Source organism: Jaculus jaculus, chromosome 19, assembly GCF_020740685.1.
Source record: "Jaculus jaculus isolate mJacJac1 chromosome 19, mJacJac1.mat.Y.cur, whole genome shotgun sequence".
NCBI classification, from domain to species: domain Eukaryota; kingdom Metazoa; phylum Chordata; class Mammalia; order Rodentia; family Dipodidae; genus Jaculus; species Jaculus jaculus.
Genome location: NC_059120.1, coordinates 5,914,853 through 5,929,782, shown reverse-complemented (window position 1 = coordinate 5,929,782; position 14,930 = coordinate 5,914,853). Strand labels below are relative to the sequence as shown.

Genomic DNA, 14,930 nt, shown 5'->3' with positions numbered 1-14,930 from the left:
CCCACGTTAGCCAGATGCACAAGGGGGCGCACGCATCTGGAGTTCGTTTGCAGAGGCTGGAGGCCCTGGTGTGCTCATTCTCTCTCTCTCCCTCTATCTGTCTTTCTCTCTGTGTCTGTCGCTCTCAAAGAAATAAATAAAAAAACAAAACAAAACAAAAAAAAAAAACGGTCAGTCCTTTTCCCTCCTACTCCCTGAAGATCCCAGAAAGACAGGTCACTTAATGTCATCCTCCCATGCTAATTCAAGGTCCAAGTACAGGCCCTGTTGAGTATGGAGAACTTGATTGTGCCACAGAATAATTTTAAGAGATTAACAGTAGAAGAGTGGACTTGTGAAGGAGAAAGTTGGGGGGGTTATCGTGGTTTATTGTCTATATGGAAGTTGTCAATAAAAAATTTTCGTGGGGCTGGAGAGATGGCTGAGCAGTTAAGTACTTGCCTATGAAGCCTAAGGACCCTGGTTCAAGGCTCGGTTCCCCAGGACCCATGTTAGCCAGATGCACAAGGGGGCACATGCATCTGGAGTTCGTTTGCAGTGGATGAAGGCCCTGGTGTGCCCATTCTCTCTCTATCTGGCTGCCTCTTTCTCTCTCTGTCCGTTGCTCTCAAATGAATAAATAAAAGTGAACAAAACAATTTTTTGTGGCAAAAAAACCCAGAAGATAAATTTGAGCTGTCAGTTATTAGAAGATATGAAATTGTAAAGCTGTTAAGTGAAGTCGTATTCCCCAAAGACCATACATATGTTAAATGAACAGCAAGTTTAGGAATGCGTGATCAGTGACTTCCGTTTATATGGCATGTGATAATTTTGATTTAGTGATCAAAAGATGACACAGGTTATATATAAAATTGTGTATTTATAACACTAGGAGTCAAACCCTGGCCCTTGGGCCTACTAAGCAAGCACTCTGCCACTATGCTATATTCCCAGCCCAGACTGTCTCTACGTGCCTCTTTCTCTCAAATAAACTAATAAAAATAAATGTTTCTTAAAAAGGAAAGTTGAACATATTTGCTCTTAGCTCCCCTGCAGGCCAGTGCTGTCCACTGACTCTTTCCCATGTCACTAATTACACTTTCACATTTGTGACCTATGCTGATGACAGCTCTGTGTCTATTGTGATATCACCCATGACCTACTTTATTTTGGGTGAAGTCTGAGGGGTGCCTTGTGTGTGTGGAATACAGCCTCCCACAGTATCAAAACATGTAACTAAAGATTACAGTATGCCTGCCTGTGATTTTATTTCTATCCTTAAGAAGCAATGAATAACTCTTTCAAGTTATGTCACAAGGCTTCTTTTCCAAGAGGCAATATATTCTGCAATCTCATTGACAGAATTGTTAAGAGACCCTCCTTGCAGTTTTTGGGTCAATGGGGTTATCACTGTTATGAACCCAGGATTTACAGAACCCTGGCAAAAATCCTGAGGTATGTTGACTTGGAAGGCTTTGACATACTACTCACTGACTATATAGCATTTGTGGAAAAATCAGGATACCGTTTTGAGTTCAATTTTAACCTGGAATTTACTGAGATATGCGTGAATACAATTCTATACTGGGTTTTTGCCAGAAAAGGTAATCCTGACTTTGTGGAATTGCTTCTCAAGAAGACGAAAGATTACGTTCAAGACAGAAGCTGCAACCTGGCACTGATATGGAGGTAACCATCTTGTGTGTATGTGTGTGTGTGTCTTCTTTTCTTACCATAAAAGTTTGTCATTAGGAGAGTTGTTTTTGTAAAATTGGCATATCTAGTAGCTGTACATGGATCAGGAGCCTGGTTTATCTGTTCCTCTATTCCTGCACTACATAGTGGGTGTGCCATGAGACCTAGACGCTTAGGAACAGTTACACCCTCGGCCAGTTCAGACTCTGCCCGATGGAACAGTGGCTGTTCTTCACCGTGCTGGCCATAGTTTGGAAACATTATTAAGTAGCCCCTCTCTTCAAGGACCTTTTCACTGCTTTGAAGGAGCTATGACATGAGTCTGAAGCTAAGAGCTACTCAGTAGGCCAACGTCCATACATATGTAGCCTTGGCCCTGTCCTGAGGGAGGAAAATGGTGTAAGGCAGAAGAGAAAATCAACAAAAGAGTTAACTATAGAAAGGGAGAGGGGAAGTGATAATCAGAAATGAAAAGAAGAGAAAGTCAATAACAAGAGTTAAATATGGAAGCGGAGAGGGGACATGATAACCGAAAATAAAAAGAGATAATCAACAAAAAGTGCTAAATGTGGAAGGGAGTGGGGAAATGATAACCCAAAGTGAAAGGAAGACAGGCACCCAGTGGATGGGATGCAGAGGATTGTTGATGCTGTGTGTGCCTGTGTGTGCACGCTCGCATGTGTTGCTGAGGATGGAACCCCAAGCCTCCCCATGCCAGGGAAGCACTCTACATTTGAGATATGTTCTACATTCTCATTAACAGCTTTAAAATTAACCAAAGTTGACATGGAGGTATGGGTGATGTACAACCTAGGATGTACAATCCACAGGCTGAGTTAGAACTTCAGGACCAGGACTTGAGAGGTGGCTGAAGCGCAGAGGTCCTCTGGCAAACCCTTTCTCTGCACAGCAGGCCTGGGGCGCTCCATGGCCTGAGCTTGGATGGCTCTGCTGGCAAGAGACGAGCATTCTCTGCTTTCTAGATATGCACTTTCCTGCAAAGATTTACCTTCTCCTGCTACTTTGAATGTTATGAGCAAGGCAGTGACTCCCGCTGACATCTCCAGACTCCCCTACCGTCTATCTGACTGCTATGTGGAACGAGACAAGTCACTGCTCAGACTCATCTGTCTCCACAGCAGACTGAACCTTCTCCCTGCTCCTCTTTCTTATCAGCTCCTGCTGCTCAAGGCGAATATCTGGGATTTATTCTTGATTATTTTCTTCCTTTGCCAACACCTTAGCAAGCCCTGTTGACTCGCTCTGAACAGATCCTAGTTCTATGTTGCCACCTCCCTTTCTAACTCGGGGAAGCCACTGTCACACCCCACGCCCCAGATAGACAACAGCAACAGACTTGGGTTGTTTTTGACTTCTTTAGGTAGCATGTAAAATAATGGGCTTCATTATGACATCACCACACTAATCACTGTACCTGGTTCATATTTGCCCCGCCCAGTTCCTGCCCCATCTCACAAGGTCCCTTTCTCACTCTACGTCATTCTCCCTCTGCTTTCACATCAGATATCTATATGGACATGAACATAGTCACATTACACTCTGCATGGGACAACATGAGATATTCTGTCTTTCTTCCACATTTCTCCCTCTTGGATTTCACCTCCCCTTTCAAGTCACACATATGTATGCATGTATTCATATTTGAACTTAGATTGCACATATGGGAGAAGATACATGACATCTGTCTTTCTGAGCCTGACTCACTTCACTCAACATGATCTCAGTTCCATCCATTTTCCCACAAATGTTATAAATTCATTCTTTATGGCTGAATACAGTATCATTGTGTATGTGTATCACATCTACTTTATCTGTTCTATTGATGGACATCTAGGCTGGTCCTATAACTTAGCTATTGTGAATAGTGCAGCAATAAACATGGATGTGCAGGTACCTCTTTGGCGTATACCCTGCAGTGGTATAGCTGGATCACATGGTAGTTCTAATTTTAGCTTGTGGAGACTCCTTCAAGCAGATTTACACAATGGCTACACCAATTTACCTTCTCTCCCTCTCCTCATTGAAAGTAAGCTCCAGGGAGCAGGAAATATCACTGCTTCACTATTGGCTACTCAGTGCCAACATGATGCCAGACAGGAAGCAAGCTCTCAGACAAGATTTCATTAAAGATGGTAGTTTTTTAAATTTTTACTTATTTATTTGTTTATTTGAGAGTGACAGAGAGAGAGAGAGAGAGAGAGAGAGAGAGAGAGAGAGAGAGAGAGAGATTGAGAATGGGCATGCCAGGGCTTCCAGTCACTGCAAATGAACTCTAGATGCATGCTCCCCCTTGTGCATCTGGCTAACATGGGTCCTGGGGAACCGAGCCTTGAACCGGGGTCCTTAGGCTTCATAGGCAAGTGCTTAACCGCTAAGCCATCTCTCCAGCCCAAGATGGTAGTTTTTGAAAGGTGCTTTCTGCTTCCTACTCTAGAGGGTATGTCAAAACCTGCCTCCATTTTTCTATTTCTGCCCTCATAGCTATAACAAAATCTATTTACCCTCTCTTCTATACAAAAATCTCTCAAATATTTGAACACAACTATTATGTCCTTATAATGAATACTTTAATGTTCCTACTGCCTGTTGTTCTGTTTCTATAACAGCATCATTCGTTGGGTACCTTCCTTTGTATGCATACCAACTTGATAATTTCCCTATAATGATAACAATGTGTGTACATATTCCTGGGGTGGAGCAATTACAAGTAGACACACTCCAAGACTCCAAGAGAGAGAGAGGGAGAGAATGGGTGTGCCAGGGCTTCCAACCACTGCAAATGAACTCCAGATGTGTGCACCCCCTTGTGCATCTGGCTAACGTGGGTCCTGGAGAATCGAGCCTCGAACCAGGGTCCTTAGGCTTCACAGGCAACCACTTAACCACTAAGCCATCTCTCCAGCCCCATAATTTTTGTTAGCATGTGTTTACTGTACAAAATAATGGGTTTCATTATGTCATTTTCAGGCATGTGTATAACACATTTTACTCATCTTCATTCCTCTTCCCCCTGCTGGTCCTTTCCTTTTCAAAAATAATACTTTCATATTTCTTTAAAAACCTTGATTCTGTGGATGAGAGAAAATGTGATCTTTGTCTAAGTCTGCTTGTCTCACTTAATATCTCCAGATTCATCCATATTCCTGAAAATAATATAATTTCATTCTTTTTTGTGGATGAGCTAAACTCCATTGTGTATATATGCCACATTTTCTTAATCCACCAATCCACTGGTGTGTTGCTAGGCTGGATCCCTGTTTTTGGCATTCTAAAAAGTACAGAATACATGTGGGTGTCCAAGTACTCCAGGGGATGCTGACTGAGTCACTTGTGTGTTCACAGCCAGGAATGGCACAGCCGGGTCACAGAGTAGTCCCAGTCTTAGTTTCTTGAGGAAACTCCACACCGATTTCCATAATGACTGTACCAGTTTACATTCCCATCAGAGTGTATAAGGGTTCCTCTTTTCCAAACACCTGCACCAGCTTTGTTTCCTTGACAATAGAATGGGTGAGATGGAGTCTCAGTGTGGTTTTGATTTGTATTTCACTCACTTTAACCATAACCATAATCATAAATGATGGTTCATTTGCCACATTGAGGGCTGTTACTCAGCTTACCACAATAGTCACAACCAGACACCTGAATATGAGCGTCTGAACTTCCCCAGAGGTACTCAAATATGGATGTGCTGGAGGTGGCCAAGTATGTGCTTCCATCCCTCATGTCTTTTTCTTACATGTCACTTTTAATCTGTTAGGGTGTAGTTGGTTACATCTACCTGCAAGTAATTTGCATAATATAGCCTGCTTCACTATCACCATCTTCTAAGCTAAGTGACTTCCTTCTGTTGTCCCACAGATTCTCAACAAAAGACAGATCATGTCACTCTAGTGCCCCAAACCTCCAATGGCTTATTTTGTTGTTCTCCCATTCCATTCTGTTCCACTCATTCCTTCAGAACAGTGATTCTCATTGTTATCCAAAAGGTGTCCAATTTCCCAGGTCATCCTCTGGGCCTCTCTGACTCCTTTTCTTCCTTCACCACTCCAGAGACACTCTCTTGCCTTTGGGCCCTTCTATATCCATATGGTGAACTTCTCTGTCTACTGGTCTTGGCCCAGATGTCCCCTGGCAGTGATATCCTGCACTACCATCCACTGAAACTGCAAAGCACCCCCACTAAGCCTCCCAGCAGAAGCCTCCTTGTCCTGTTCCACTTCACACTCCATCTGTATTCCAGAGCAGTATCACTGGCTAGTCGGGTGCTCAGGAGAAGGCTTGGAGGATAAGGCCCTTGTTTGTAAAGCCTGCTTGGGCTGGAGAGATGACTCAGTGGTTAAGGCACTTGCTTGCAGAGCCTAACAAACTGGGTTTGATTTCCCAGTACCCACAAAAAGTCAGGTACACAAAATATGCATCCGGAGTTGTTTGCAACGGCTGGAGGCCCTGGCATGCCCATCCTCTCTCTTCCTGTTCTTCTCTTGCAATAATAAATGATAGATAGATAGATAGATAGATAGATAGATAGATAGATAGACAGACAGACAGATACAGCAAAGCCTGCCTTTCCAGGTTTGATTCCCTAGTACCTGTGTAAAACTAGATGCACAAGATGGCACATGTATCTGGAGTTTGTGTGCAGTGCCAAGAGGCCCTAGTGTATCCAAACACAAACACACACACTCACGCACTCTCTCTCTCTCTTTCAAATAAGTAACATTTTTTGAAAAAGTCACTTGTTTCCTTCATCCACCCATGTTGTTAGTCATCCTCCCTATAGCATAATTAAGACAGAAAGCATTTTTACTTTATTCAATAATGTACTACAACTACCTAACAAAGTGGCCAGTATTTAATAGGTATTCAATATTTATTAAAACGAATGAAAAGTCAGTTCAAATACCACAGAGATCAAATTATTCTGAAGAAATGACTGCTAAATTTGTCAGCCAGAAGACCAGGAGAATCTGCACAAAAACTAGACATAGGTGTAGTTACATAACGGAGCCACCTCCTGCACATCTATCTGTGTGGAAACACCGGCTCTCATTTCCTCAGCATTTATGACAAGTTTTCAGATATGGAGGGTTCAGTTCATTAACCTTACATTTAAAAATGGATTCTTGCTTTTCTTTCCTCAACCCATATAAGGAGATACTTTTATAATTAACTGTCAGTACAGATTAAGAAAATTTTGGTTTATAGTACCATACTCTTTAAACATGAGGATTAATCACATGTCATTTAGATGCAGATTAGACTTATCAATCTCATTTAAACCTATTTGCGTTTTAGTCATGTTTTAAACATTTTTCAATATTTATTTAATCTTCTAAAGGCAATGTTAATTTTAGTATCTCTGAATCAATCAGTCTTTCTAAATCTTAATAATGACCACTTATGGTGTCATTTGTCTCTAAATCACCTACATTTCCATACTTTACAAGGCCAAATCAAATACCTTCTTAAGAAATAGCCAGATAGCTGGGCTCTGAAAAGTTTAATGAGTAGACATCACAAAAATCTTCTTTGGATTGAAAGCAAATTCCAATGAACAAACATTTGAGTGCCTCCTGTGGACCCAGCATTGCCCTCGGCATCCAGGGACACCTATTCAGATAGCTGAAAGAGAGAGCGCCGTGCACATCATTCCACCATGTTGGCTGTCCTCTCCACAACGAAAGTTCTGCTTCCCTCGCTCAGTACAGTTGCCTAAGACCGGTGTGTGATATTGTGTGTGTGTATGTGACATTGTGAAGAATACCTTAATATTTATCAGGCCCATTAGGAGAAGTGCAGAGACAAAGATCATTAATCAAATTTCCCTTTGCTTAGTAGGAAAAGTCATGTTGCTTGGCAAAATCAAGGGCAATATACGATTTCCTGTGATCTGAGATGCCACCACCACTGTTTGCTCTAGGCTTACAGTAACCAACCCAGTGCAGAGCGTCAAAGCCTACTAAAGGACACAAATGCAAACAGTGCAGAACTTTACACAATCAAAATTTTCATCTCTGCCACAATGGGGAATAAAGTTTGACATCTGGCTGCTATGTGGCACTCTAACAAAAAGATTTTAAAGTAGATTCCTTTTTTGTATTGTGTTTTGAAATAGGATCTTATACAGCCCAGGCTGAATAGCGATTATCTACTTTACTTGTGCAGAAGGGATAAAAAATTGTATCCTTGAGAAACCTGATGTAGCTCTACCCATAATTCATACTTCTCATGCCCATGAACAACAATTCTTATTAAAGCAGAAGAACAGAATTAAGGCGACTGTATTTCTTTCTTTCTCATCTAGTGTCCACTCTCAATTCAAGTTGGAAACATAACCAAGAACAAAGACAAACAAAAAGATATCAATATGATCATGTACATTTATTAATATCATGAAATGAAAATGTCTTCAGTTCTATTTTGGATTTTGCAGTTTCATGAGTTTTATAATTCCTTCCCAATCAGTGTGAATTTCTCAAATGAGAAACAGAATTTCTATGACTGAAAGCAAACGTGTTGCACACACTGTGAAACTTTTTGGTTTGTTTATTTTTACAAACACAAAAGGAGCCTTAGAGATTTGGTGGTAGTTTTCTTTTATCCCTCAGGTGCAATCTGGATTCATAAAGTGTCAAACTTTTTCTAAGACATCACATGTAAATGTCAATTATATGCATTTTATGCAAAGGTAAGACACTTGTTGTTAAAGGTAATAACTTTTTCCCACTTCTGCTATGACAGTGTGTATAACATGTCTAATTTGTCCGTGATTTCAGAACTTTTACACCAGTCTACTGTCCAAGCCCATTGAGTGGCATCACACCTTTACTCTATGTGGCTCAGACAAGACAGTCGAATATCTTAAAAATACTCCTGCAGTATGGAATCCTAGAAAGAGAAAAAAGTCCTATCAATATTGTCCTGACAATCCTGCTCTACCCTTCGAGGGTAAGGATAATGGTTGATCACGAGTTGATCGACATCCAAGAAGATGCCAAAACGTGTCTAGTGCTGTGTTCCAGAGTGCTTCCTGCCATCTCCATCAGGGAGATAGAGGTGAGCTTTCTGGGATAATGGTCCAATGCTGGTGAGGTTTACAAGGTGTGTGTGTGTGTGAGAGAGAGTGTGTGTGTGCATGTGTGCACACCCATGAAAGCAAAGGAGAACGTCAGGTGTCTCCCCTACTGCTCACCCCTGTATTTCCTTGGAACAATGTCTCTAACTGAACCAACAGCTGCTGGGCTTCGATCACACTATCTGACCAGTGATCCCCAGAAATTCTCTGGTCTCCACTCCCCACAGGACTGGGGCTACAAGTGTGCTTGGCCGTGCCCAGCGGTTGATGTGGGTGCTCAGGAGGTGGCCGCGGTCGCTCAGGCCTTCGTGCTGTGCAGCAAGCGCTCTCAGCTACTGCGGGACCCCCGTCCTCCAAAATTAAGTTAATTTTAATTTGCAGATTATACTCAATAGCAAAGTAATCATTACGTACATATTAACTAATTAAAAATATGATGCAAAATCCAAATTAACTAAAAAAATTAGTCCTTTAAAGTATTGATTTTGCAAATATAAATTTTAAGTTAAATTTGCTGTTTATGTTACTGAGTATATATGTATTATAACTCTAATAACAAGCTGTGTTTTCCATCTTATAGCAACAAAATAAATAAATTAACAGTTTGCTCTCAACAGAATATTTCAAAAGGACAGTTCCATTTCTCTTCCACAAATATAATCACACACTAAGAAAGAAGTTTTTCTATTCAAGATCCCAAAGCAATGTTAAGCATTATAGAAATAATCAAGGCTTAAAATATTTATTCAACTGAAAATATCTCAGATATGTAGAAATGTTCTCCTTAATAAGGTTTTTGGAATAGACCAAGTTTAGAGGACAGAAAACGCATCACATGGAAAATGGAACTGCATGTTGTAGTATCATTCAAATACAACACATCCACTAGTAACAAGAAATTAATCTGCTTCCTAGAAAGTTATTCCTCTAAATTTCAACCAGTGAAGTTACCAACAATCCAACAGTTCCACAATCTTTAAAAGACAAACTTCAGAAATAGAGTCATGAGAGGTACAGCTTTGTTGTTTGTCATTGAAGCCTCAACAGACAACATCAACGCACAGGCCAAATGTAAGGAAAGCAAACTGTTGAAATTATTACAGCAACCTATTTTAGAACTACTTAACATTGTTCACATTTTCTATAACCTGTGCTTTTTGTCCTGTCAGAACTGTCCTGCACAAATATTATAGGACAGAGCCGTTTTAAATTATGAATGCTGTAGCAGTAAAGTACTAGGATAGAATGAGACGACCATAGTCACCTGTCTGAGTGGTAATGAATTTATTACTGGGTCCCAGCTAAAGTTAGTAAGATGCAGAAAAGTAGACCTGTAAGAAGTTGAGGGATCTTGCCTGAGCGGCTGGAAGGGAAGTCTCCCCTACTTTGCGTTGGTAAGCTAACCTGGGTAAGCATATATTTGATTATACTAGGTTTCGATGTTTTGACCCCTATGCCATAGGACTTGTAAGCACAGAAACTGAGTCTGTTTTGTACGCCATAGGAATTATCCAGCAGCACCTACCACAACATTGAATGTATTGAATAATGTATATCAGACATTCTTTAAATAGGTGACAGTTGAATAAATAATGAATATATACATGTTGATTATAACTGGGTAATTAAAAGTGCCATGGAAGCCGGGCGTGGTGGCGCACGCCTTTAATCCCAGCACTCAGGAGGCAGAGGTAGGAGGATCGCCGTGAGTTCAAGGCCACCCTGAGACTACAGAGTGAATTCCAGGTCAGCCTGGACCAGAATGAGACCCTACCTTGAAAAACAAAAACAAACAAACAAACAAAAAAAAGTGCCATGGAACCTAGAGAGTATAGGTTCTACTGGGAAACTATCTCTAATACAGCAATGCCCTTCTAAGTCAGTCTTTTGTTGACACTTGGACTTTACATCTAAATCATTTGAAAGAAAGAAAGAAAGAAAGAAAGAAAGAAAGAAAGAAAGAAAGAAAGAAAGAAAGAAAGAAAGAGAAAGGAAGAAAGGAAAGATAGAAAGAAAGAAAGAAAGAAAGAAAGAAAGAAAGAAAGAAAGAAAGAAAGAAAGAAAGAAAGGAAGGAAGGAAGAAAGAAAGAGGCTTCCTGGAACTTCAAAAGGAACCTTTTCATTTGAGAAGGTCTTCTTTTTTACTTTTCATTGGTACACCACTTGGAGAAACTTTGGGATTTGCACTGTCTATGTTGAATCCCCTATGTCAACAGAATCAGAATTGCTGAAATAAGACCTGAGCAGTGGTAATTTCTATAGTCTCCCAGTTAATGGCAGTTTATCATCATGTTGACAATAATGACTGCAGACTTCTCTGGAATTAAACAAAACATAAAGTGTTAATAAGTAGGTCCATCCTGATGGTTAAAACTAAGCTGTTTTTTTCTTTTCTTTAGACACAGCTGAGTTTAGGGAGACGGCCAATCATTCCCAACTGGTTGGACTTCATTCCTTCCACCCGATACAAGGATCCGTGTGAACTAGTACACCTCTGCAGAATAACCATCAGGACTCAACTGCTGGCCAACAATATGCTCCCAAATGGAATATTTTCACTTCTAATTCCAGCTCGTATACAGAGCTACCTCAATTTAGAAAGCTAGCATGTGCCTTTATGCTACGTTCCTTAGGGATGCTCACCACTGTACAACTTAGACGTTAATAAACAACTTCATGGAAGCGTTTGCTGCACCAAACGTTCTGTTAGAAAGAGTATTTTCACATGGTGTCCTAAGCTCAACCCTCTTTAGACAATGTATCGCTCCCTCTGTTACTCTCTAGACAGCAGAACAAGTTAATGCATTATCACACAAAGATAGGGTCCAGCTTATTACTGGATAGTCTTGAACCCATTTTAGCAAATTACAACAGGTGGCAGCAGTTCTGTCCACTTTGAGTCTGGGGGTTACCAAAATTTTGACAATTCATAAGAAGAGTACTCTGGTCCTACAGTAACATAACTAGTTGTATTACTACTATAGTCTCTTAAAAAAAAAAAGAAAAACAGACCAGACCATAACAAATCACAAAGACATGGAACAATATGATTAGATGACTTTCTGTGGCAGTTTGGGCAAATGCCCCCACCCTCAAAGATTTTGGATTTCCAGCCACTTGGCTGGAGGAGGTGTCACTGAGTGGATGGATCTTAGGGTCCAGCCCTAAAATGTGGTGGTGGATTTGAAATTCCAATTTAAAGATATGCAAAGTTCCTGGAGTTCCTAAAGTGTGCTTGTTTGTGGTGTGGTTTTAGGGATTTGGCTTGTGGCTTCTCTCTCTCTGCCTGGACCTGTGAAAGCTGGCCAGCTTCGGCCATTATGGAAATTCCCCTGGATCTGTAAGCTTCAATGAATATCTCTTCTTCCATAACTGTGCCTGGTCTGGAAGTTCATCTCACCAACATGAAGCTGTCTAGTACACTTTCCCTTTTTTAATTTTTTCAAAAATTCATAGAAATTTAGATTCCTTTGAATGTTTGTGAACACTGAGGAAGATCATGGCAGACACACACTGTTTGCAGATAGCATCTCTTCTATATAAGGAGGATTAGAGACTTTTCCTGTCTGAACCATACACTTTCCCTTTTCCTCCACTTTCACTTAATGCAACTACATTATAGAATGAAATTACAGAAGTGTTTATTTACAAACTTAATTAAAATACATTCAACTGGGCTGGAGAGATGGCTCAGTGGTTACGCGCTTGCCTGTGAACCTTAAGGACCCTGGTTCGAGGCTCCATTCCCCAGGACCCACGTCAGCCAGATGCACAAGGGGGCGCACACGTCTGGAGTTCGTTTGCAGTGGCTAGAGGCCCTGGCATGCCCATTCTCTCTCTCCCTCTATCTGCCTCTTTCTCTCTCTGTCCGTCGCTCTCAAATAAATAAAGTAAAAAAAAAAAATACATTCAGTTATAGTAGAATACTTTAACCCCACAAACAGCAAATTTCATTCTATACTTAGCATATTAACATCTGAATATTTTCTTTAGTAATAACATATGATAGTCACATATTTGGTTAAAATATGAGAAATTACAAATAAATCAAAAAGCTGCCTTTATTCTTGCAGATCAGCAAATGAGATTGTTGACACAGATGCAGTGACTTTTCTGAAAATATTCCACCTATCTTCTTACATTTATTCTGCAATTCCAACCTTTTCTTATCCGTTACCACATCTTGAACTCATTGAATCTGCTCAGTCATTACTCTGCGCATATCCACACCTACCCTAGAGAATGGACCACAGTCACTCTCTGAACATGGCCATGCCCACCCTAGAGAATGGACAACAGTCACCCTCTGCTGGGCTCCTCCCCAGCGGGTAGGTAGTGCTGAGGAGGGACCAGGCCAGCTGGTTTCCCCCAAGGGGTTGAGGAGAAGGGAGAGCGTCGGAAGACTCAAAAACCTTTCCTAGTCACTGGAGAAAAACTACACCGAATCAGTAGTCTTGTGGAAGCAGGAACTCACAGGAACTCGCTTTATTGTTACAAACAGTTGCCTATATCATGTTGGGGACAAAGGCGGGGATTTTAGGATGGGGGAAGAGGTAAGGGCCAATAGTAAACTGTGACTATTGAAATGATAATTCCAACTCCTGTGCAGAAGTAGCAGGCAAGAAGCCATTAGGCGTCTTGCTGAGTCCTAGCTGGCCACAGACAGGTCGCCAAACTTTAGCTAGGCTCAGGAAGTTCCGCTAGGCCTCACGCCCAGGCCTCTCAGGGCCCAACAACCCTCTGAATATGGATACACTCACCCTAGAGAATGGACAATGGTCACTCTCTGAACATGGCCACACCCACCCTAGAGAACAAGATAACTACTTTTTGGGACTGATTTCTTCTAGGCTTTCCAAAAAAGTTGGTGATATCATCACCCCAAATCAGATCTCGCTCTTCCCTTTGATTTTAGCTCAAAGAGTTACTATAACAAAGTACCATGAGATGGAGAAATTTTATTTTATTTATAAGCAGAGAGAGAGAGAGAGAGAGAGAGAGAGAGAGAGAGGAAGAGGGGAAAATGGCTATGCCAGGGCCTCTTGCCACTGTAAATGAACTGGAGATGCATGCACAATTTTGTACATTTTGCTTCCATGAATACCAGGGAATCAAACCAGAGCCATCAGGCTTTGTAAGCAAGCACCTTTAACCACTGAGTCATTTTTCTAGCTTTGAATAACAAACCTAATCCCTCACAGATGTGAAATCTGTAAATCCAACATAAGGTGTCACTTGTTCCTTGCTCCCTCTGAAGACAGAACCCTTTCTTGTATCTCCCCAGCTGCTGGTCTTTTCCAACCCTCCACCTCACATGGCATTCTCCCTGTGCTGCATAGGCCCTCTTTTGTTATATTAAAATGTTGGTATGCTAATGAGTATGTTAGGGACCCCTACTCCAGTAAGACCTCACTCATCTTAGCTTTCCAATAGGTTATATTTTAAGGGATGAATGTTGGAACTTCAACACACCTTTGCTCAATGCACAACATGTTTCCTTCACTGAAAAACCAAATTAGTCACTAATTCTGGTTTATCAGTCATACAACCTCTTTAGTAGCTTTCAGGTCAATGTCACCTCTTTCTCTCTCTGCTCCTTTCCTCTCCCCTGTAAGCATTGTCCCATCTTCACTGTTCTATCTTTGAAATTGCATTCATTCATTAGTTTTTATTTGTTTTTTCTCTATTTGGTGTGTGTGCATGTTTGTGTGTGGGAGTGTATATATACGCGTGTCAGAAGACAACTTTGGGTCAGTTCTGCCTTCTCTATCATTTGAGGCAGGGTCTTTTCTTGTTACTCACAGCTATCAGGAAATTGTCTCCACCTCCCTTCTTACTATAGGTGTCCATCACATATTCTGGCTTTGATGTAGGGTCTGAGGATCTGGACTCAGGTACTCAAAGTTACATGATGAACACTTTATCCATTGAACCTTCTCTCCAGCCCTCATTGTTTCTATCTTTAACTTCCATCAACTCTGCTGAAATCATCTTAAACTGCCTAGTCTAATTGACCCTTGGTTTAACCAGCTATCTCAAAGTTGTTCATTTTGCCACTCTGATGATCTCACTAAAATCCAACTGTGGGGCTGGAGAGATGGCTTAGTAGCTAAGGCATTTGCCTGCAATTTGCCAAGGTTGGACTCCCCAGAAC

At 41.1% G+C, this 14,930-nt stretch overlaps 1 protein-coding gene across 1 annotated transcript; it reads left to right on the top strand.

Moving 5' to 3' along the window:
* Positions 1 to 1,270: 1,270 nt before the first annotated feature.
* On the top strand, positions 1,271 to 11,382 carry Asb17 (ankyrin repeat and SOCS box containing 17). The gene is made up of 3 exons (XM_004653630.2): positions 1,271 to 1,671; positions 8,478 to 8,757; positions 11,176 to 11,382. The coding sequence occupies exons 1-3, from the start codon at positions 1,271 to 1,273 to the stop codon at positions 11,380 to 11,382; spliced, it is 888 nt and encodes a 295-aa protein (XP_004653687.1).
* The last annotated feature ends 3,548 nt before the right edge of the window (positions 11,383 to 14,930 follow it).

Coding starts and splice junctions, on each gene's coding strand:
- Asb17 (XM_004653630.2), top strand. CDS start 1,271: ATGAATAACTCTTTCAAGTTATGTCACAAGGCTTCTTTTCCAAGAGGC. Junction 1,672..8,477: donor AACCTGGCACTGATATGGAG/GTAACCATCTTG, acceptor CCGTGATTTCAG/AACTTTTACACCAGTCTACT. Junction 8,758..11,175: donor TCTCCATCAGGGAGATAGAG/GTGAGCTTTCTG, acceptor TCTTTTCTTTAG/ACACAGCTGAGTTTAGGGAG.